This window comes from Dendropsophus ebraccatus, chromosome 5 (assembly GCF_027789765.1).
Source record: "Dendropsophus ebraccatus isolate aDenEbr1 chromosome 5, aDenEbr1.pat, whole genome shotgun sequence".
NCBI classification, from domain to species: Eukaryota; Metazoa; Chordata; class Amphibia; order Anura; family Hylidae; genus Dendropsophus; species Dendropsophus ebraccatus.
This window is the reverse complement of record NC_091458.1, coordinates 65,282,127-65,307,186: the sequence shown is the minus strand read 5'-3', so window position 1 is coordinate 65,307,186 and position 25,060 is coordinate 65,282,127. Positions and strand designations below refer to the sequence as shown.

The 25,060-nt window shown below is 44.3% G+C and overlaps 1 protein-coding gene across 1 annotated transcript; it reads right to left on the bottom strand.

Annotated features, from left to right (window-relative positions):
• Nucleotide 1: 1 nt before the first annotated feature.
• LOC138792697 (retinol dehydrogenase 7-like) lies at nt 2–24,586 on the bottom strand. The gene is made up of 5 exons (XM_069970411.1): nt 24,475–24,586; nt 7,944–8,275; nt 3,679–3,937; nt 1,055–1,218; nt 2–356 (listed from the first exon to the last, which is right to left on the bottom strand). The coding sequence occupies exons 2-5, from the start codon at nt 8,254–8,256 to the stop codon at nt 136–138; spliced, it is 957 nt and encodes a 318-aa protein (XP_069826512.1). The 5' UTR covers nt 8,257–8,275; nt 24,475–24,586; the 3' UTR covers nt 2–135.
• Nucleotides 24,587–25,060: the final 474 nt, after the last annotated feature.

Sequence of the window (25,060 nt, the reverse complement as noted above, 5' to 3'; positions counted from 1 at the left end):
AGGTAAAGGTGAAAAGTAAACTGATTGCATTTCATGTTAGATTATTGAAGATTTCAATGTCAATATTTTTCTATATGCTTGGCAAATTTTCCGAGGATGGATACTGTAAAAGCTGAGTAGTAGCCAAAAATGTGTTTATAGCAATCCATGTGCTGGTTTAGGTGCTGATCTACACAGCAGATAATCGGATAAGACAGCAGGTAGATAAGATACAGGAAGGTAGTAAAGCTTGCAGTCCCAGCCAGGTGAATATCTTGTCCATGGATAAACAGCTGTCAGGGCATGTTCCATGCAGTCTGTGACACGGTAGAGTTTGGTGCTGGCACTGCCAAGTAGAGTAGAAAGGCCTTGGGCATCTGTGTGTATAAGTAAATAGAAATTATCTGTAATTGATGGAAGCAGGTTGCTTTAATTTAACATGAAATAAATGAATAATCAGCTTTGTCTCATTTGTAAATAAAAGTCCATGGGAGTGTACATAAGCCCATAGCTAGATAAGACTAGTTGTCATGATTGCTTCCAGTGCCAATATATATGCTAAGCCTTTTTGTTAATACAGAAATGAGGCTTAAGTGCCCAAGGTGCATTCCCCAGCATGGTAGTATTAGATGACCTATCTTCCCTCATTCACTGCCTTCAGCATGGAGACAATGAATAAGAGGAGATAGGCTGGATAACCTTGCTGTGCTCATTTACATATTAACAAACATAATCCCGCCTACCTCAGTGTCACCCAGTGTCTCAATGGGATGGCTCGTATGCCTCCACTCAAAGAATTGACAAGTCAGTTCTTTGAGCAGAGAGTGACGGAAGTGGAGGCGTGCGAGCCATCCCATAGAGATACCGAGGCGGGCTAAATTCTGCGGCAGGGGGCTCCGCCTCAGAATTTTGCCTGTTTTGCTCAGTGTGAACATACCCTAAGGCTGGGTTCCTACTGGCGCAATATGGACAAATTATGTCACAAGTCGAAAAATCTAACCTGCTGATAGCCCCTTTTGCATACAGGGCGCAGAGGAGGAAGGTATATTTAACCTCAAAGAACATGTTGACTTACATTGATGATAATACTTTTCTCCATAGAAAGTCTTTATTGGTTCAGGAACATTTGACCACAGGCGCTCTAGATTTTTCAAATGAGGTTCTATTACTCCCAGTGCTGTCCTAAAGGCACCTGGTTCAATTATAGAAATCTTCACTCCAAAATCTTGAAGCTCCCTTCTGCATTGAAAAAAGGATGTACAGTTTAGTTCATTATTGCTTTACTAAATTTTTTGTTGTTGTTATAATTCAAGGCGTTTTATAATGGGTGTCACAATATTTTATGAAGATGAGGAGGATATTGGGGTGAACTATGTAAATTGTTAAAGAGAATGCATCATCAGAGTGATCTCTGCAAAGTTTAAAGAGCAAGTCCAGAAGGCTTAGTGAGCAGAGGATCAGCTCAGACAAAGTGGTTTCCATTAGTAAGAGTATATAAGATAAATTCCCTTTAGTTGCAAGAGAGTGAGGTATGGGTGCCAGGGAAGGCACAGAGGGTGCTGTCACACCAGGGAATTAGGACCTGAGGGAAGATCTGCTGCATAAGAGACTACAATTGATCATTTGATTGATCAATTGATTGATTTCCTGTACTGGGATATTAATAAATAGACTATGCCTATTGTTATTACTGGGTGACATAATGGTAGGAATTATTCCCATCAGGGCTGTGGAGTCAGTAAGCCGCAGGTCTGACCCTGACTTCTAAATTTTATTAGGACCGACTCCAACTCCGAACCTCGACTCTGACTCCAGCTCCTTCATAAACGGCCAGTCAGACACCAGGGGACTTATTTGTCCAACTAGATCCTGATGATCCTGGGTTATCTTCTGAGGGAATAAGGCACAGATTCTCCCGTGTGTGCAGTGGATGCAGCCAGTCTTCAGCCACCATGTTCTGAAGAACTCAGAACTAGACTAGATGGAGCAGGTGATCTTTTCTGCTGATAATATTTTATGTTTCTAACTAAATATTCACCATACATAAAGAAACACTGGTAACAGTGCCAGATACCTGTGATATAGATACAGCTGTGTCCTGCCTCACTCACTGATTGGCTGGTCGGGCATTTCTGAGGTGGGCTATGACATCACAGGATTGGGAGCATGTTGCACTGCGGGGGCATAGGGATGGGTAAATAGGACTTCTTTATTATGATCCCAACCCCCTGACCCTCCTGGATTTTCACTGTTGCCCAGACTACCCCTTTAATTTATGCCTCTCTCTCTAACAGACACACAGCCAGCTGCAGCCATAGTACAGACACACAGCATGTTGCATCCATAGCACACACACACAGCCTGCTGCAGCCACAGTGCACACACACAAACAGCCTGTTGCAGCTATAGCACACACACACAGCCTACTGCAGCCATATCGTGCACACACACAGCCTGCTGCAGCCATAGCTCGTGCACACACACGCACACACAGCCTGCTGCAGCCATAGCATGCACATACACACAGCCTGCTGCAGCCAAAGCACTCACACACAAACAGCCTGCTGCAGCCATAGCACACACAACACAGCCTACTGCAGCCATAGCGCACCCACACACACACACACACACACACAGCCTGCTACCGCTATACAACACATGCACACACAGCTTGCTGCAGCCATAGCGTGCACACACACACACAGCCTGCTGCAGCCATACACACACACACAGCCTACTGTAGCCCTAGCACACAGCCTGCTGCAGCCATAGCGTGCACACATACACACACAGCCTACTGCAGCCATAGCACACACACAGTCTGCTGCAGCCATAGCACACGCACAGCCTGCTGCAGCCATAGCACACACACACACACACACACAGCCTGCTGCAGCCATAGCACACACACAGCGTACCGCAGCCATAGCACACACACTCACACAGCCTGCTGCAGCTATAGCACACACATAGCCTGATGCACCCATAACACACACCCACAGCCTGGTGCAGCCAAAGTGCGCGCACACACTCTTGTCCAAATTACATGTGAAAAGGACATGGAGACTTAAAGGGAACCTGTCACCCCCCGTGCCGGGGTGACAGGCTCCCGACCCCCCGTTAGAGACCCCTATACTTACCTCATCCCGCCGGGTCCCGCTTCTGGATTCGGTCGGGTCCCGGAGATCTCAGCCGCTGCAGCCCGGCGCGCGCGCTGACAGATGAGTCCAACACCCATAGAGAATGACGGAGCGCTGGACTCTCCTGTCATTCTCTATGGGTGTTGGACTCATCTCTTAGCGCGCGCGCCGGGCTGCAGCGGCTGAGATCTCCGGGACCCGACCGAATCCAGAAGCGGGACCCGGCGGGATGAGGTAAGTATAGGGGTCTCTAACGGGGGGTCGGGAGCCTGTCACCCCGGTACGGGGGGTGACAGGTTCCCTTTAAGCTTCTTTATGGCTCATTTTAATACAGATGATGTTAATCATCACCATCATCATCAATCATTATCACCATTATTAACCATATGGCTTTGTGGCCCTTCAACATTCTACAGAAGGCCCAAAACTTAGTATAGTCTCTGGAATACATTGGGGGCATTATATGTTAATTTTTGAACGTCAGTGTGTCATTTTATATTTTCATTTGTTTTATATTACCCACCCATTTATAAAGCATAGAAACATACATTATGCTTACCTAAGACTGTCAGATAAAGCTTCAACGCCAAACTTAGATGGGCAATATCCTCCCCCAACATTGGGCAGTCGTCCGCCACAGCTGGAAACATTGACAATTCGCCCTTTTGCCTTTATGATGAGAGGCAACAAGTTCACTATAACATCAAAGAGTCCCACTAAATTTATGTTCACCACCTTAGCAAAATCTGCTCTTGTTTGCCATGCATTAGGACCGAAGGTAAATCCGAAAGCGGCATTGTTCACAAGGCCCCATAAACCTGGAAGACATTAGAGATAACTGGTTAACCATTTGCCTGTTAAAATGCTTAATATGCTATTTCAGCTTTTAAGAATTGTGTGGGGGGGGGGGGGGTCTGTGGGGCCTCTGAACCATGGTGCACTGTGGCAACTGCAACCACCATAGCCGCTAATGCAACTAATGTGCACTGCTGCTACATTCGTTAAAGTACACAGTTAAATGTACACAGTTTTTCTTTTTCTTTTTTGAAATGCCGCCCGATTCCCGTGCTCGGCGACATTCTTTTCCTGTGCACCGACCCGGAGGCTGACCTGGCATCAGTGTGATCATATTCTCTCCTCTGTGTGATGCGGCTTCATTGATTCTAATGTACAAGAGCCATTTCTAAAGGTACAGCAACTTTTATCAAAAGTATTAGTAACATTTTTCATTATGGAACCCACCATAGATGTGCACGGTGCCAGAAGGGCGCCAACAAGTTACTGTGCAATGGCAATTTATGAGCAAGACCAGGAAAGCAGAAAGTCCGGTGTAAGGGAAAAGAAGATACTAATTTACTTGCAGCCACAGTCAGTTTCATCATACACTATATAATACTAAACATTATTATGTCTCTGAGTGTATGTACAGTATAGGTTTTACTGAGCAGGTACGGCAGCTAAAATTTGTGCAGTAAAGTGGAGCATGGAGCTCAAAACTTTGCACATCTAGAAATGCCTCATGATGAGCTTGTCCTTTCTACTACCCACAGCATTATAGTTAGCTATAGCCCACTACATAGCACTCATGAAAGGATGTGGAAACGTGAATGTCATGCAGTTATATGTCATCAGGGCCTCTGTGTTGGGCTGACACAGGGGAAGGAGTAGTTATTGAGTGTACAGTAATCAAACTGAATTTCTGGTGCTCCTTATATCAGGACCTTCTAGGCGACGCTGTAAACAATATCCTGAAGCTTGCCACGTTGTATACTGGGCAGGCACTGAAGAGCTGTCTGTGGCAGGAGAACCTGTGGACTATGGGACCTGGTCACAATTGCTGAGCTTTAGCGATAGCACCAAGCCAGAAAAATGCCTTTGAGGTTCTTTACTGGAACTGTCACAGATCTTCCGATCTTTATTCAGTTGTGCTGATTTTCAGTGGGGGTGCAACTTACAAAGCCTCCCTGTCAATGTGCACCAGGGGTTCAACAATTGGTGCTGCTTCCCTGATTTGTCAGTTGGCCATAATTGCCACCACAGCAACCACTGAGGTACTGTCTTTGTTTTTTACTTTTTCTTTGAGCTTTTCTGAGCACTTGTAGGCAGAAACATTTCTTCAGACAACCCTATTAAGGAAATAGTGGACACATGGTTCTGGATGATATATGTATTGAAGAAGCACTGCCTCAATCGGGGCAAAAATAAATAAAATAAAAAAATCCTAGATCTGAATGAATAATATATACTCATTGAATACTTTGTTCTGTACAAAGTTGAATGTGCTGACAACAAAATCACACAAAAATCGTCAATGGAAGTAAAATTTAATAACCAATAGAGGCTTGGATTTGGAGTCACACACAAAATTAAAGTGGAAAAATACACTACAGGCTGATCCAACTTTGATGTAATGTCCTTAAAACAAGTCAAAATGAGGCTCAGTATTATGTGTGGCCTCCATGTGCCTGTATGACCTCCCTACAACGCCTCGGCATGCTCCTGATGAGGTTGCGAATGGTCTCCTAAGGGACCTTCTCCCAGACCTGGACAAAAGCATCCACCAACTCCTGGACAGTCTGGTGCAACATGATGTTGGTAGATGGAGCGAGACATGATGTCCCAGATGTGCTCAATTAGATATAGGCCTGGGGAATGGGTGGGTCAGTCCATAGTTTTAATGCCTTCATATTGCAGGAACTGCTGACACACTCCAGCCACATGAGGTCTGGCATTGTCCTGCATTAGGAGGAACCCAGGGCCAACCGCACCAGCATATGGTCTCACAAGGGGTCTGAGGATCTCATCTTGGCAGTCAGGCTACCTCTGGCAGCACATGCAGGGCTGTGCGGCCCTCCAAAGAAATGCTTCCCCACACCATTACTGACCCACTGCCAAACTGGTCATACTGCAAGATGTTTCAGGCAGCAGATCGCTCTCCACGGAGTCTCCAGTCACATGTGCTCAGTGTGAACCTGCTTTCATCTGTAAAGAGCACAGGGCGCCAGTGGCATATCTGCCAATCCTGGTGATCTCTGGCAAATGCCAAGCATCCTGCTCAGTGTTGGGCTGTGAGCACAACCCCCATCTGTGGAAGGCGGACCCTCATACCAACCTCATGGAGTCGGTTTTCTAACCATTTCTGCAGACATGTGCATATTTGTGGCCTGCTAGAGGTCATTTAGCTGGGCTCTGGCAGTCCTCCTCCTGTTCATGCTTGCACAAAGGTGGAGGTAGCGGTCCTCCTGCTGGGTTGTTGCCCTCCTACAGCCTCCTGCACGTCTCCTGGTAGCGCCTCCAGCCTCAGGACACTATGCTGACAGACACAGCAAACCTTCTGGCCACAGCTCGAATTGCTGTGCCGTGCTGGATGAGGTGCACTACCTGAGCCACTTGTACGGGTTGTAGAGTCTGTCTCATGCTACCACGAGTGTGAAAGCACCACCAACATTCAAAAGTGACCAAAACATCAACAAGAAAGCATAGTGAGAAGTGGCCTGTGGTCCCAACCTGCATAACCAATCTTTTATTGATTGTGTCTTGCTAATTGCCAATTTCCATCTGTTATCTATTCCATTTGCACAACAGCATGTAAAACTGATTGTCAATCAGTGTTGCTTTCTAAGTGGACAGTTTGATTTCACAGAAGTTTGATTACTTTGAGTTATATTGTGTTAAGTGTTCCCTTTATTTTTTTGAGCAGTGTATATACAGTATATATGTATATATTATTCAGCTAGCATTACCTCATTTTGTCTTTTCAATCAGTTGGGTCATGTGATCTTATGATGACCCACTGGAAAATACATGTGTTTCTGTGCTCACAATGCCAGAACTTCCTATATGATCAAGCTGAGTGGACTGTTCCACACAAGCTCTTCACAGGCAGTTACTGATCATTATATAGCTCCTGTCACACAGTTATAATGGAACTGGTGACTATTTAGCCTTCAAACTGTATATTTATAGACTCTTAACTTATTCAGAGATATATAGAGAGGAGGATTATTACACTGTCCTCCCAGAAGTAGGAATAGATCTGGATTCAGCTGTTTATGTAATGTTGTGCTTTTGCATTGTGAGATTGTCAGCAGATTTAAAAGGGAGAGGATGCAGTTTGCAATCTAAAAGCCAAGATGGTGGCTAATCACATGATGCAGTAATAAAATGTGTGGCTACAGCACAGCTACAATATGACTGGAGATGAGCAAACCGGGTTCGGGTTCGAGTCGATCCGAACCCGAACGTTCGGCATTTGATTAGCTGGGGCTGCTGAACTTGGATAAAGCTCTAAGGTTGTCTGAAAAACATGGATTAAGCCAATGACTATATCCATGATTTCCACATAGCCTTAGGGCTTTATCCAACTTCAGCAGCCACCGCTAATCAAATGCCAAAAGTTCGGGTTCGGATCGACTCGAGCATGCTCAAGGTTCGCTCATCTCTAGATATGACAGATCACATAACAGGGATAGTGGTGGTAAGTGTTTGTGTTAGATGGTAAAAGAAAAAAAATGCCGGAGTGCTTTTAAAGGGAACCCAATTGAGCTAATTTGGTTTCCTGGAGCACTGTATGAAGCTCCTGTGCAGCCTGCAGTATGTATTGGCCACAGCTGCAGCAGAAGCTTTATACCGGAGAAAATTAAGTTTTTATCTGGCGGCGCATGGCAGGCAGAGGCGGGCAGGTAGTCATCTGGGTGGCTCCCCATCCAAGTGAAGTAACTGCTCTCTGCCTGTCAGCACGCTTGGAAGGGATGATTGACAGATAGAGATCGCTGATTGGTTCCCTTTAAGTGCATTTAAACTTTATGTTTTATTTTTACTCACCGTGATTTCCAACAATATTAGCAACCCATTTGGCAGCTTTTCTGACACTCTCACTATCTCCAACATCAAGAATTACGGTTTGTAGCCGACTTGATGACTCCTTCTTCAGCTGTTCAGCTCCTTTCTCAGTCAGACAAGAAGCCAGAACCTTTATGCCACGTTTGTCCAGTTGCTTTGCCAGAACATTTCCAAATCCAGTGTCACACCCAGTGATGAACACATATTTATCCGAGAGATTTTCTAAGATCTGACTCTGCCTGTACCATCTGTACAGGAGAGCTAAAGCTACCAGCACCAGCAGGGAGAGCCACATGATAGAATTTTACTGCCACCTAGAAAAAGAGACAATGTATAATGTAAATCACACCATTTATTGAATGGGTTCTGTGTTGTATAATATTGTGCTTGTTGTCCTTTGTATAGTTACTCCTTCCCCAGTATTACAGCTCGCAGTATATTGCTACACTGTTTACATTTCCTGTATAATTAACAAAACGCAGCTCTGAAACGACCTTTGATATCAATTGTGATTGCCTTATATGGGTAATTGTACAAAGGTTGTTACATACAGAGTATAATACAGAGCACAATACTTTCCTTTTTTTTTTTTTTTGTGCATAATTTATTGATATCACCAGGATGTAACATGCACATTCTAAATGTGGTAATAAAACAGAGGTAACAAATAGATGGTTTTCTTGTACATTGATATCCAAAAGGCAGAAATCTCTGACAAGTGGTCAGGGAATCAAGGCGACATATTTTTTAAAAAATAAAGCATACTTGTCATGAATGTGCCTGTACCGAACTCCATGCGCCCCTTGGCTCGTGCTGCGCGCCTGAGATGGCGCTGATATTCAGTGTTTTTGTATGTTTGTGCAGTGTCCTGAACCTTGTCTGAACACTGCTCTATTTCCTTCTGTGTTCAGCCACACCAGCTTTGCCTGAGATACTCCTGGCCACTCCGGAGTTAACTCTGATGCTGGTTAGCTAGTCTTATTGACTGTTTTCTCTGCCAGTCAGGTTGCTCTTGCCCCAGGTGTTCTGAGGAGATTAGGGGTCTGGTCCAATCAGCTACTGCACTGGACCTCTGGTCTCCTATATAGTGTCTGCCAGCCTGCCTCTCACTGCCAGATATTGAGCTTGTCTCTGCCTGGTTCTGGTTCTCCTGCTCTGATTATTCTGACTCTTTTGCTTTGTATTTCTTACCATCCCTGCTAGCTGCCTGCCCCTGACCATATTGCCTGTTTATTGACCTTGCTTCTTGGATTGTGTTTTTGTACTGCGCTGCCCGATTGTTGTGACCCGGACTGTCGACTATTCTTTATTGTGTTTTGTCTGTCTGTCTTGTCTTTGTGTCCCACCAAGCCAGTACAGGGACCGCCGCCCAGTTGCTGCCCTAGGGTTTAGCCTAGGGGGGCAAGTAGGTAGAGGACAGTGGGCGGGGCTGAGCTTAGGGTGCACTATCTCTGTGTGTCTGGTGTCACCGGTTCCTGACAATACTAGTATTTAGGTGAGGTGGTCGTTCCACTCCGTTGGTGGTAAGTTATAGCAAAGTGCTGTGGCAATGTTCGGCAAGCGGTCGGCCAATCCCTACCCAGGGAGCTTCAACTTACCCAGAGTGCCTTTTAAATCCTCGGTACATTACCACCCAGTACACGTAAAGTGTTTCATTATATTTTCTCTATCTGAGAGGATATTCTCCATCTATGGTCTCCATTTCTGGAAGAATTGCTTGGTCGATTTCTCCTGTTACAGTTGGGATTGAATCCTTAAACCAGCTGCCAACAGTGAGAGGTGTAAGCCTTTAGATCTGCATAGGCCTAATGAGGGATCAGAGGACTGAAGGAGGATGTAGTGAAAGAGACAGGTCAAAGGTTAAAGGGGCACTTCATTCGAACAAGCTCTCTTCAAGAAAGGTATGAACTCTGCCTAGAACCGTTGAATGTCAGGACAATCCCAAATTATATGGTATAAGCAGTGGCGTCGCTAGGCAGTTTTATTCGGGGCTCATGCCCCGAATAAAATGCCTGCTGCCCCGGATTTCTTCAGCCCCGCTCTTGCGAGCCAGATGCGGCTCTTTTGATGGCCGCATCTGGCTCGCAGATCGCGGCTGCTGCCCGCCTCGCCAGCTGCTCATCTTATCTACTGCCCACCCGTAGCGCCCGCCGTGCATGCTGCTCCAATCCAGCGGAGACCGGAAGTGCGGGGCCGCTGCGGCGGGCCGTGGCGCACGCGCTGATTGGATGCGTACACCACGGCCCGCCGCAGCGCAGCACATCCGGCGGCCGCTACGAGCGGCCAGTAGGTGAAACTCGGTGGAGGTGAGGTGAGGTGGAGGTGACTGTGGAGGTGAGGAGGCATGGGGGAGAGAAGCATGGGGGAAGAGAGGTATGGGGGAGAGGACCACGGGGGAGAGAAGTATCTGGGGGAGAGGAGCAAGGGGGGAGAAAAGCGTGGTGTAGAGAAGCATATGGGGGAGAAAAGCATATGGGGGAGAGAAGCATGGGGGAAGAGAAGCAAGGGGGAAGAAAAGCATGGTGGAGAGAAGCATGGGGGGAGAAAAGCATGGGGGAGAGAAGCATATGGGGGAGAGAAGCATGGGGGGAGAAAAGCATGGGGGAAGAGAAGCAAGGGGGAAGAAAAGCATGGTGTAGAGAAGCATATGGGGGAGAGAAGCAAGGGGGAAGAAAAGCATGGTGGAGAGAAGCATATGTGGGAGAAAAGCATGGGGGAGAGAAGCATATGGGGGAGAAAAGCATGGGGGAGAGAAGCATATGTGGGAGAAAAGCATGGGGGAGAGAAGCATATGGGGGAGAAAAGCATGGGGGGAGAAGCATATGGGGGAATGAAGCATGGGGGGAGAAAAGCATGGGGGAGAGAAGCATATGGGGGAGAGAAGCATGGGGGGAGAAAAGCATGGGGGAAGAGAAGCAAGGGGGAAGAAAAGCATGGTGTAGAGAAGCATATGGGGGAGAAAAGCATATGGGGGAGAGAAGCAAGGGGGAAGAAAAGCATGGTGGAGAGAAGCATATGTGGGAGAAAAGCATGGGGGAGAGAAGCATATGGGGGAGAAAAGCATGGGGGAGAGAAGCATATGTGGGAGAAAAGCATGGGGGAGAGAAGCATATGGGGGAGAAAAGCATGGGGGAGAGAAGCATGGGGGGAGAAAAGCATGGGGGAGAGAAGCATAGGGGGGAGAAAAATATGGGGGAGAGAAGCATGGGGGGAGAGAAGCATGGGGGGAGAAAAGCATGGGGGAGAGAAGCATGGGGGGAAAGAAGCATATGGGGGAAGAAAAGCATGGTGGAGAGAAGCATATGGGGGAGAAAAGCATGGGGGAAGAAAAGCATGGTGGAGAGAAGCATATGGGGGAGAGAACCATGGGGGAGAGAAGCATGGGGGAGAGAAGCATATGGGGGAGAAAAGCATGGGGGAGAGAAGCATGGGGGGAGAGAAGCAGGGTAGAGAAGCATGGGAGGAAAAGCAGGGGGGAGAGAAGCAGGGAAGAAGTATGGGGGAGAAATATGGGGGGAGAAGCATGGGAGAGAGAAGTGGGGGGAGAAGTATGGGGGAGAGAAGCAGAGGAGAGAAGCAGGGGGGAGAATTATCGGGGGAAAAGCAGGGGAGAGAAGCACAGGGGAGAAGTATGGGGGATAGAAGCAGGGAAGAGAAGCACGGGGAAGAGATGTATGGGGGAGAGAAGCAGGGGTGAGAAGTATGGGGAGAGAAGCAAGGGGAAGAAGTATGGGGGAGAAAAGCAGGGGGGAGAAGTATTGGGGAGAGAAGCATAGGGGAGAGAAGCGGGGGGGGGGGGAGAAGCATGGGGAAAAGAGGGGGCCGGGTGGGGTAGTGTGTGTGGGTGGAGAAGGTGAGGTGGGGTAGTGTGTGTGGGTGGAAGGGGTCAGGTGGGGTAGTGTGTTTGGGGATGGCAGTCGGGTTAATTGCAGGCAGGATGAGAACTTTATTACTATGGTATGTACAGCAGGCGCATTATTACTATATAGGAGGCACAGCAGAGGGGGTATTACTATATGGAGGGTACAGCAGGAGGCATTATTACTACATAGGAGGCACAGCAGAGGGTGCATTATTACTATATGGAGGGTACAGCAGGGGGCATAATAACTATATAGGGCACAGCAGAGGGCATTATTACTATATAAGGGTACACAGCAGGGGGACATTTTACAATGTGGGGTAATACAGCAGGAGGCATTGTTACTATAGGGCACAACACTGGACATTATTACTATTTGGGGGCACAGCAGAGTATCCTACCTACAGGGGGCAACATACTTACCTACCTACTCACTGACACCAGGTAGTGGAATAACTACTGTATGGGAGCCTATAGGAGGGGAAAAGGGAAGAAAATTGAAGGAAAAGTGCAGAGCCTGAGATGTTTGTCTGGCAGGTTCTGAAGAGATGAATTGCAACTGAAAGAAATCATCATGGTGGTTTGGGCCGGATGGAGAGGAAAAGGGAAAGAGAACAACTCAGATCAAAGAAGACGTCACCTGTGAGTCACTGAATGAGGTTTTTGCATTTTGTAGAACGTTATCTGGTAGGAGTTCCCCGAGGTAGAAAAGGTTGGGAAACACTGGCCTAGAGGATAGGAGCTAGGGCAGACCTCCCAGAGGCTGTGTGTACAGGGGGAGCTGTGAAGGAGCTGTCTGTGCCTGCTTAGCCACAGTTATTAAGAGTGGAGGCAATAGAGCAGGACTAATTGAGCAGTCATTGGGGTTACTAGCTTCTGCATCGGGCTCCTTCGCTAAGCGCTTATGACGGCACTCAGAGGGCCCGGGCCCCGGATGTTTTAGGACCCTAGCAACGCCCCTGGGTATAAGCCATCTCTGGGAAGTGAGCATTTGGAACAACTACGTACAGTAGGTAGTTCGTGCGAGCATTTGCATGAGAAAGGTTGAAGGCCAGGGTTGCTTTTTGGAGCAATCGCAAATATATTTCCCTCCATATTTCATCTGACACCGAGTCCCTAAAGGCCCTTTTCCACGGAACGACTATCGTCCGTATTCGGCCGTTATCGGCCGCTACAGACGATAATCGTCCCGTGGAATAGAGTGCAACGATCAGCCGACATCGTTCATGTCGGCTGATTGTTACATGTTGAAAAACAAGCGACTGATAGAGCAACGATCTGCTGCCGTCGCTCCGTTGAATAGGAGCATCAGCAGCAGACCCCCCCGCAGCTCCCCGCCACCCCTCCCGCACTCACCCGCTCCCTGCAGCTGCGTTGAATAGCGGCAGCAGCGAGCGGGAAACAAGGAGCAAACAAGCGCTGAGAGCGCTCGTTTGCTCCTCTAAACGACCCGTGAAATAGGGCTTTAACTGCCTTTGAGAAATTTGTCTCTAATATTATCTTCAGATAATACTGAGTGCCTTTGTTGGACCAGTTGTGAGGCAGTGTTTTCTCTTTAATGCTCACAAGGAAGTCAAAGTTCCCGGGTTTCTCCAAAGCTGCGAAATCTATGGCCAAAGATTGACTGAAAGATTGGATTCAAGAGTATTGAAGGAAATGTGAGGAAGGTAACTTATAACGCTGGTAGACTTAATTCCATGACAGCATGGTTCCTGTGTCTGCGTCGAGCAAGTTCCCAACCTTTTGTACAGGAGTTGTTTTCCACAAGGAAAATAGTTTGTTGTAATATCCCTTGGAGAAGGCAGAAATGTTAAACAAAGGCATACATTTTGAGATGCTGGAAGGCAATTTGTATATTTTTCATACAACCTTCCATGTAGCCATAGAATCCATTAACAGAACACGGGAACGGTTATTAGAAGGTATGCCCTTGTATTTTGTGTGTAACAAGGCCCCCAGTTGCCATGGATGCACTAATTGCCTCTCCAAGGAGATAATAGAGAAAAAGTTTGTGTCCCAATTCCAATCCCTCACATGCCTAAAAATGGCTGCTAGATTGTAAAGGTGAATGTGGGGCATTTGTAAGCCTCCACCCTGTTTTGGTAGGCACACCTTTTGGTAAGCGATACACAGGCGTTTTTTTTCTGCCATAAGAAGGAGGTGAATGAGGATTGGAGGCTTTGAATGTCTGAATGCCTCAAAAGTAGTGGTACAGTCTGTAGGAGGTAAAATAATTTGGAAAAGCTCATCATGTGAGCTCTGTCCGCCAAGGAGAGAGGCAGGCTTCTTTCCTATCTGCATTCTGCCCATCAGGCTGCAGGGCTTTGGAGTCTGCTTCGCTCCATGTCACTCTTCCTCAAGTTCTGGGAAAAGATGGATCCAGTCCTGAGAAACTTCTCCCAGTTTCCCAGTGCTGGATCCATCTTTTCCCAGCACCTGGGGAGGAGTGACATGGAGCGGAGCAGACTCCAAAGCCCTGCAGCCTGGTGGGCAGAATGCAGATAGGAATGAAGCAATTCCCTTCATTCCTACTATAGATTCTAATTGAAAAGTAGAGGTGAGGGTGGACATCCCTGCCTAGATTCCTTGTGGAGGGGGATTACATTGGACAAAAACCCTGGGGTACATACTCTTGGGGGGATTGGTAAAGAAAGCTGTAATATATGACCGAAAGTCCCCTGCGAACCCAAAGGTGACTGAAGCCAGTCCCACAATACGTTATCAAATGCTTTCTCCACTTTGATAGCATTTGATCCTTTGCACCATTTTCACTAACTTAGATAGATATGATATATATTAGATATGTAAATGAGGAGGTTTAGTGCACTGAAGATGGGACTACCGCCCACAGTATATCAATCAACCCCGACTATCCCACCCCTTTTAATAAATACTGTCACTCCGGTGCCCATCACTGCAAAGCTCTTAATGAATATTCATTAGAAGGGGTGGGCTAGTGGGGATGAATTGGTGCATTGAGGGTGCATCCACCCTGCTTTTAATTTTCCTTTAAAGGGGAACTCTGTGTAAATGAAAAGGGGAAAAAAAATTCTAAAAATTCTTTACTTTATTCCAATATCAGCGTTACAGGTAGAGAATGCAGTGTGCTGTGAGGGTGGGGCAACAATGAAATGATAAAGTACTGCAAATAATTCAGTAACACAATGAAACTGCAATGTGTGGACACAGCCTAGATGTTCTGCAATAGATTTGGGCGGGGAATGGGCAGGGTGGGGGACTATGATGAACAACTGAGGGAAAGCAATGCATTTTGGAACCAGTACTGCATTCTGGGAACTGATCAACCAGGAAGTACAGAAACACAATATAGAACAAAATCCCCCAAAACAAATACATTTTTGGTAGTTTCAAAACAGGAACAGATAGGTAAGTAATGCTTTATGCTTCTGCAGAAGTTTCATTTTTTAACCTCTACCTGGAGTTCCCCTTTAATTCATTTGGCACAACCTTTGGTTGTCTGTTCCTAGAAAAGTAAATCTAAAGCTGCTTATAGAAGGCATTTGTGTTATAATCTAAGCCATATACTGACCAGTCTTAAACTAACCTACAGGACATGCAGCCAAACCCAATCCAATGGCTCGGCAGTTGATTGATTTAGTCTGCATAAAGTATTGCCACTTTCAAAATGCCTGGAAAAGATGGATACTGTCTTAGGAGACTTTGGAATAATTCTGCAGACTAAAGCAATCACTGCCCAAGCCATCAGGTTGAGCTCAGTCACATTAACTATAATGCCACCCGCTGTACTGTACTAATGGAGGATTAGACAAATTACTGGATAAACCACAAGATACTTGGTTCTCACCAGTGGAACAGGTAAAATATCCTATTACTTTCTTTCATTGGCATTACAGTGTGATGTACTTCTTTAGATATGGATCAGTAATGTATGGTGTACAAATCTATTAGCAGCTATGCTAAATTGACTGGGGGATATTTATCAAGACTGACGTACTCCAGCCAGTCTGGCGCCAGTCCTAAATAATGCCCCACGCCTTTTTCCCCGCTGGATTTACTAAGAGGCGCTGTACTTCTTGATTTTTTACATGGGCAATGTATTCTGAATTTTAAAAAGTCTGGCTTTTGATACTTGGTCTTTGTGATTTTACCTGCCACAATCACAGTGCTGCAACACAATATGGTTATATCATTTTGAGGTATAGTTGATTGTGATAATATTTTGAGTTGCATCTGTCAGCTACACCGCCCCATCACTTTAATGTGATCTCTGATAAGCCTGAGTACATTTGCATGTTGGAACAGAAGTCATTCAATGAGAACTTTAAATGTACATACAACATTTTGTTGACATGTTTTACAGTGTGCAATTAAAGTTGTACTCTTGGCAGTATGCCCACATACCAATCAAATGTATTACCTTTTACACACTAGTTGCTTTTTTTGTTTTTAAGGCATATGAACTAAAGTTTTAGTACTTCCACAGAATATATGAAAAAAACAAACAAACATCCATAGCAACTTATTGAAAAAATGCATTTTTATTATGAGATGTTACATAGATGTCAGTTTTAGCACCCCCTGCTTTTTCTTGTTCTGTTGCAATTGCACTGACCCACTAGATAACCAGTAATGAGCGGAACCATGGACATTCGGGTTTGCAAATAAAATAAAGTAAAGTTTGCAGACCTGAACTTTTACTCTAACTTTTGCGTGAGCCCAAACTCCATTGAAGTCAATGGGGACCTGAACTTTGGGCCACAGAAATGGCTGTAAAATGGGTGTAGAAAGGCGTAGAAGACATTCTACTCTGATCAGGTTTTTTAAATATCCCCTCTATCAATTCATTCTCATGGTGCATTTACACAGGCAGATTTATCTGACAGATTTGGAAAGCCAGGATTTGAAAGCCAGGAATGGATTTGAAAAGAGGAGAAATCTCAGTCTTTCTTTTATGACCCGTTCCCTGTTTATGGTCCATTTCTGGCTTTTGCTTCAAAAATCTGTCAGATACATCTGCCTGTGTAAACGCAGGTTGCTACTCCTACAGAACGATATCAATGGGGGCAACTGGGTTCTTTCTTTTAACTGTTCATCTTCCTTTAGTATATGCCAACTATGGTGAAATATGTTTCTTATCCATTCTGACATCAGACTGAACAAATCTAATCTGTTCTTTTTATTTTTATTTTTATTTTTTATTTTTTAAAAGTTCTTTCCTATCTACACTGACTGTCACATCCAGGAAGTTTATCCGCGGATAGAATTGACATGCCAATTCTTTTAGCGGAGAGCCGCGGAGAGGCCCTATAGGGACACTGAGGCAGGTGGAATTCCGAGCGGAGTCAGCGGCAGGCATTCTGCTCAGAATTTCTTACTCCTTATATTTATTCTGAAAAATAACACATTCGTGTTTAATAATAAATGGTTTGTTCAATACACAGGAATTGCTATGGGGACTCCTGTTGCCCCTACCTTAGCAAACTTATTCCAAGCCCTCTGGGAGGAGGCATATATTAATTCTGTTAAAAAAACATATATATATTCTGCTAACAAGACAATAAGATTCATACTAAAGGATATAGAAAAAGTACTGCCACAAATTCACTGTTGCATTTCAAATGTTACCACCCACATTATGTTAAATAATCAGTCCCATATGGGCAATTTATACACTTACATAGGAATAACAGTGGTTATGAAACATTTTTGATCCAGGCCCAGGAAAGATTAAGAAAAGAAAATATCCTGAAGATGTTGTTGCAAATGCATTTTAGACAGCGCCCAGAGTAGATAGGAAAGAATTTGTTTTTAAAAATTAAAATAAAAAAGAACAGAGTAGATTTGTTTTCTCTTTTGAATTCAGTCCGATGTAAGAATGGATAAAAAACATAATTCACCATAGTTGGCATATACTCAGGGAAAATGAACAGTTAAAAGAAAGAACCCAGTTGCCCCTTTCATATCGATCTGTAGGAGTAGGAACCTTAGGATACGTGCACACTACGGGATCCCAAATCCCGGAAAACCTGTTGCGGATTTCACAGCTCGCACCCTCAGCCGCACACATTTCTGCCCGTGTCATAGACTCCATTCTATGCACAAGCGGATTCTGCAGTCCGTCCAAAGAATTAACAGGGGGATCTTTGTAAGAGACAATTCTCAATGCAATTCTTGGCAGACTAAAGCACCTGGCCATAGTTGTGACAGGAACCTAGTGTGACCCTCTGATAAATTCTTGGAGGGCAAGAGTGACAAGAAACCTAAAGACAATATTCATGCCAAACATGATGGACAATTGTGAAGCATCCAAAGTGGGCAAGAGCTAACAGTTACCAGCTCCCCACTGATGAGGGGCAAATACCCTGAAACAGCTGTCTGAGGATGGATACCGTGCTTGGAAGTTTCCCAAGTACTCTAATTTTTTACTGTAGCTTGTAAGTAGCTTAAGGTGGTTTTCTTAACTTTTGGAAGATGACCCACAGACCTGCACCATTCATCCTTTTTTGTGCTACATTGATGGAGAAAGTTCTGAGGTAAGTAGAGCACAGAATAGCTCTGGGAGATGAAGAGACACTTGAGACAATGTTTTAGGCTTAGGAAAGGGAAGTGACCAGACTTACAGTCTCTGTAAACAGGTGGCCCAGTGAATCAATATAAACACATGAAAAACACAATTAACCCTTGCATATATTACTACAGTGTATGCTTACTGTCAGTTGAAATACAATATGGACACACATTCCCCCTAAATAAAGTGTGAGCATTGCTGCCCTACAGTACACATCACATTCAACAACAGAATAATGGGAACTGGAACACTGCATATGCACTTAAATCTAGTACAATAGAACACTTTTGGGGGGTTCCCAGGGCATGAAAACAATGATCTTATTAAAAAAAAACTCCCCCATATGTTTTTGCAAAGTACTTAGAAATTTTTTTGTTGACTCTATTTTTTGAGTGTGTCCCAATTTCTCTTTACTTTTTTTTCTTTTTACATCTGGTAAAAATCAGCTCTAGCTGCTTACTTCCCAGATGGAAAGATTATTTGTCTCCTGAATTACTTTGTATTTTCACTACTGTGATCTAACAGTAGGTCTTTACAGCCCCATAAGAGCAGAAAGCTACCGTTTCGAAGCTCAGTACAGCAATCATTTTATAGACGTATATTCCTTTCTGCAGTGGGGAAAATAAGTATTTGATACACTGTTGATTTTGCAACTTTTCCCACTTACTAGGAATGGAGAGATTTGTAATTTTTATCATAGGTACATTTCAACTGTGAAAGAAAGAGGGGCAAACGTATCATTCTTTTTGTGATATTATGATATGCAAGCCATAACATTTTGCATATCATTTATGAATCAGTTTGCACTATTTTTGAGCATTTTATACCAGCTGTTCCATTTTTGAAATTTTTTGCTCAGAGGGGCGTGTTAGAGGTGTGGTTTGGGTTAACTACTTTTTTTTTAGCCAGATCTTTCATGTGTGATTTTTTATTTTGTGCAAAATCCTGATCCTGGCATAGTTTTTTTTAGCCATGTAAAAGAAAAAAAGTGATTTTTCAAAATCTTTTTATAACAAAAAAGGGTGAATCTATCTACTAACATTTACTACTAATATAAAGTACAGTTTGTGAAGAAAAAACAATCTCAGAATCACTTGAATAAGGTAAAATTTCACAAAGTTTTTAGCACATAAAACAAGACCGGTGATATTTGTAAAACAGGTTTCACAGATTCACTGTTCTCATAGTAAAGAAACCTTGTCGCCACCAAATTGAACCTTTTTCTCTCCAGGCAACAGGAGTGCCCCCATGTCTTTTGAGGGGTTTTTACCTGAAACATCTTTTCCCTGGGACAATTTTCAGTTTTGCATTTTTGTTTTTTCCTCCTTGCCTCCTAACTCTTTTATTTTTCCAGCTACAGGGCCATATAAGGGTTTGTTTTTTTCAGGAACAGGTGTACTTTGTAACAGCGCCTTTTAATCTACCATAACATGTATGATGGAACCCCAAAATATCATTTATGGGGGTATATTGGGAAAAAATATGATTCTGCAAATTGTGTGTGTGGGGGGTAATGCATTTTACGGTAAAAATTACATTTTATTTTTATTCTATAGGTCAGTCTGAATACAGCGATATGCAGCTTATATAGCTTTTCTAATGTTTTACTATTTTTATTAACAGTAAAACTTTTTTTTTTTCAAATAGGTATGATTACAATGGCCCTATTGTGACTCTTAGGGTATAAACCCACACACCGTATAAGCAGCGTATTTACTGCTGCGATACGCAGCAAATACGCAGCAAATACGCAGCAAATACGCAGCAGATTATATCTAAATAACTGAACACAGCATCAAATCTGTACCAACAAATCTGCTGCGTATTTGCTGCGTATTTGTTGCGTATCTGCTGTGTATACGGTGTGTGGGTTTGTACCCTGATAGCGTTTCTATATTTTCACGTACGGGGCTGTATGTGGTGTCATTTTTAGTGCCATGATCTCTAGTTTTTATTAATACCATATTTGTGTAGATAACACATAATTGATAAATTTTTATTCATTTTATTTCAAATAAATGTAATTAAAGTAATCAATCTTGTTGGTTTTTAACCGATTTTTGTTTACGCCATTCACCGAGCAGGAACAATATTGATTTATTTTATTAGATCGCACGATTACACACTCTACGGTATATTATATGTTTATTTATTTATTTTTATGTGTTTTATTTATTAAATGGGAAAGGGGGTGATTTAAACTTTTATTGGGTAAGGGGCTATGGTGTGTTTTTTAAAACTTAAAAATGTCTTTTTTACACTTTTTATGTCCCCCTAGGGGACTTAAACATTTTTACATTACATTCTATACACTGATCATTGCTATGCCATAGCATAGCGTTGATCAGTGTAATCTGTGATCATTGCATAGAGCTTGCCTGTGCAGACTCTATACACTGATCACCAATCTAACTGCCGGGAGGAAGGTAAGAGACCTCCGGCAGTCAGATACAATGATTGGAACCCCCACACTGCAGGGGTCACGATCAGACAGTGACAGGAGCTGCAGCTCCTGTCACTGTGTTAAGTGCAGGGGTTAATGGCGGGCCGTGACGCGATTGCAGCGGCTCGTCATTAACAGTGAGGACCTGGCTGCATTTAACAGCCTGTCCCCGCGTGCTTTGAAGTGAGCTCAGCTCCTGAGCTCACTTCAAAGCACCAATGGACTTCATGGCGTACAGGTACGGCATGGGTCCTTAAAGGAGAAGTCCGGCCAAAATTTATTTTTTATATGTTATTACTTATGGAAAGTTATACAATTTTCTAATGTACATTAATTATGGGAAATGCTCATATACTGCTATTTCCCTTAATTTAGTGTATCAGGAAGTGTTAGAATTCTCTCCGAACCAATGACGTCACGGCGAATGGTGTAATTCCTATGAGTACCATTGACTTCTATATATAGTGCGCCCCTGCTGGACACTCCATTGGAATTACAATGGATGTGTGTATGTAATGTAATGTTATGCACTGTACTTTGCGATTGAATACATTTATGGAATACTTTGGGGAGCAAATGTCCTTGCTCCCCAAAGTATCCCATAAATGTATTCAATAAATACATTTGCAGGGCAACGAGCAGGGAGGGAGAGAAGTGCCATCTACCTCCCCCTCCCTGCTCGGTGCTGGGCACATATACAAAGTACTACTCCCCCATTATCTGCAGATAATGGGGGAGTAGTACCTGTGCTATCTTATCGCCGGCCGTGCCGCCACTCATAGAAGTGCCTCCCGCTCCGCCGCCGCTCACAGAAGTGCCCCCTCCTCCTCCGCCCCCCCTCCACCTCGAAACACTATGGCCCCGCTGACTCTCCGCCACTCGCGCCGCTGACTCCCCGCCGCCACTCACACTATCCGGCCGGCCGCCGCTCTCTGCTCCTGCAGGCCGGCCGCATCAGCCCTCACCCACCCCGACCTGGGACACCAGGAAGCACCAGGAGCGCCGTGCTCCCGGCCGGGGTGGGTGAGGGCTGATGCGGCCAGCCTGCAGGAGCAGAGAGCTGCAATGTACTACAAAGCTTGGTGTCATCTGCAAAAATAGAAACAATGCTGTTAATTCCACCCTCAATATAATTAATAAACAAGTTAAACAGAAGGGGGCCCAGTTCTGACCCTTGGGGTACACCACTTATTACCGGGGACCATTCGGAGTAGGAATCATTAACCACCACTCTCCGGGTACGATCATTAAAGAGAAGCAATCAAGAACGAAAATCCATTTTTTTTAATTCCCTAATTAGATAAATTAGTAAATTATTATTTTAATAACATTTGTAAATATAATTAATTATTTTTATGGCTGCGTTTTTAAATTATTCGCTTTTTATTTTATTTTCTTTTTTAGAAAAGAGCTGGCGCCAGCCGGGAACTTCCCGGCATGCAGAGTGGTGGGATAGGATCCCATGATCCTTTTCCCGCCCATCTGTTAATACACTGTGATCTTGTGCTATCCAGCGGGAGATCGCTGTGTATTATTGTGTCCCTAATGTGTCTCTAAGTGTCCCTTAATCTCACTATCAGGCTATGTTCACACTGCGTATGAATCCGTCCGTAGATCGTGCGCCGCCGTACATGTGTGGCTGAAACTACGGGCGTGGGAAAATTAGACATGCGGCCGGATGCGTACGAACCGCGAACACACGCCCATAGTACAGTTATGCTTCCCTAGCTTGTTTTGAAGCGATCTGAGGCAGGTCATTTACTTGGAAATCTTCGCCCAGCCCCGTAAACCACACAGAACCTTTTGGATCGAAAAATCAAGTTCAATTTGGCTGAAATAAGTACTCCGTATGGGACCGCATGGAAATCCACAGCCGTGAGTTTCAACATTTCCGTCCTCAAACAATAGTCTTGTTCATTTTTCACGCCGCCGTATACGATCTGGCCGTAAGCTCATATGTAATGTGCACTGTGCGGGCGTATATCGTATACTTTCAAGCAAACGCATCAACCTCAAAACTACGTGCGTATATTCACAGTTCGCACTATGGACAGATTCATACGCAGTGTGAACATAGCCTAAAGATACAAACTGCCTTTGCAGTCTGTATCTAATACTTTACCCGATCCTCTGTTCCTTGGCTGTTCTGGTGGGGGCCGCCATCTTGGTGACGTCACTGCATTCCCACGGTGCGTTCCAGCCGTGGAAAGCAGAGGCATCATCAAGATGGTGGCGCCCACTGGAACAGCCAGGGAACAGAGGATCGGGTAAAGTATTAGAAACAGACTGCAAATGCAGTCTGTATCTTTATAGTGAGATTTAGGGACTCTTATAGAGACACATTAAGGACAGTAGATAGGTGATAGGTTCTCTTTAAGCCAGTTTTCAATCCAGTTACAGACTAAACTTTCCAAACGCATAGATCTTAACTTCAGACGTTCATGAGGGAGGGTGTCAAACGATTTTGCTAAATCTAGGTACACGTTATCCACAGCCACCCCCCATCCAGGCTTCTACTCACCTCTTCAAAGAAACATATTCGGTTGGTTTGACAGCTTCTATCCTTAGTAAAACCATGCTGGTTATCACTTATAATACTATTAGCCACTACATATTCCTGGATGTAGTCCCTTATAAGCCCCTCAAATAGTTTCCCCACAATAGATGGTAAGCTTACGGGTCTATAGTTACTTGTGGAAGACCTAGAGCCCTTTTTAAAGATCGGCACTACATTTGCCTTACGCCAGTCCCTCGGGCACAATATGAATCACCAAACAATCACTAAATATTTCATACAATGGTAAAGAAATTACAGAACTGAGTTCCCTAAGAGCTCTGGGGTGCAATCCATCAGGCCATGGAGCTTTGGTTACATTTTATTTAATTTATCTTGGCATATATCTATAGTAAGCCAGTTCAGTACATTACACGTGTTAGCAGCATTGGCCCCGCCTACCTCAGCACTGGCCCTACCTACCTGAGCTCCACCCTCTTTTTTTGTATATACAGAGATGAAGAACCCATTAAAGAACTCAGCTATCTCTTGATCCCCAGTTAATAACTCCCCGTCACCATTATTTTGGGGTCCTACATGCTCTGACCTTGTTTTTTTTGTATTGATATATTTAAAGAATTTTTATTAACCTCTTTGATTTGATTTTAATCATTTATATTTGTTACCCATAGGACTAAATTTAGCAGTACAGTTATTTAATGTGGATTTGAAGATTTCCCATTTAATAGCTGTATCAGTATGTGACAGCAGCTGCTCCCAGTCTATGCCCTGAAGTTCAGCCCTTAACCCAGGAAAATTGGCCCTTTTAAAATTAAACTTTATTGCTATCCCGACATGTCTTTGTTTTATACACTTTAAGCTAAAAGTCACTATATTGTGGTCACTGTTCCCCAGGTGTTCATGGACAGTGATATTCTCAATCAGCTCAGCATTGTTAGAAATCCTCACATTCATGACCCACTATTGAATCTTATACATTTACTTTTATATGATTTCTGACATACAGACATACAGTTCCCTTTCTGTCCACCCTGTCCCATCTGAACAAAGTAAATCCCTGAATATAGTACATTCTCATTTACATAAGGAAAGCTTGTATTTTGTGAAATGACAGTCACTTGAAATTAAGCTGCTTTAACTCACCTTTAATAGAATAAAAAGATACTTCAGGCACTCCTATGCACAAAATGTATAAAACACACTCCAAGGGAAAGAAGTGAGTGTGCGTGTAGCTGTGTAACAACACATATTGCAGGAGTGGGTGGAGAACAGATCTGAAAGGACATCTGAAACCTGGCCAGATCAGCTCTAGCAGTACAATCAGAAAAGTTCTTTACCTTTGATACTTTTTAGATACATACAGCTACAGTACCAGTCACAATTTTGTACTACAGTCTAGATTCATATTAAAAACTATAAAGGAACACATCTGGAATTAAGTAGTAATCAAAACAGTGTTTAAAGCTGTCACGAACACGCGCGCCAACCTGCGCCGGCCCTGACAAGGGGGAGGGGAATCCTAACCACACCAGGCGGAAAGGATCTAAAACAAGGACCAAAAGGGGGGGGGAGAAGGACAAGACAAGGGAATCAAAGGAACTTGGGGCTCTGGACTCCCCTGGGTTGCTCTAGCCCTACAGGTCGATTCACCTCATGCACTCACGCTTTACGCCCTGCTCCCAGGCCGTAACTCGGGCGTAAATCGCCACCTGCCGCCTTCCGCACACCC

Bases quoted from the DNA above. Each gene is read 5' to 3' on its own strand.
- LOC138792697 (XM_069970411.1), bottom strand. From the start codon at position 8,256: ATGTGGCTCTCCCTGCTGGTGCTGGTAGCTTTAGCTCTCCTGTACAGA. The intron at 3,938-7,943 runs GTGAGTAAAAAT...AATGTCTTCCAG, and splicing joins TAATATTGTTGGAAATCACG to GTTTATGGGGCCTTGTGAAC. The intron at 1,219-3,678 runs GTAAGCATAATG...TTTTCAATGCAG, and splicing joins GCTTTATCTGACAGTCTTAG to AAGGGAGCTTCAAGATTTTG.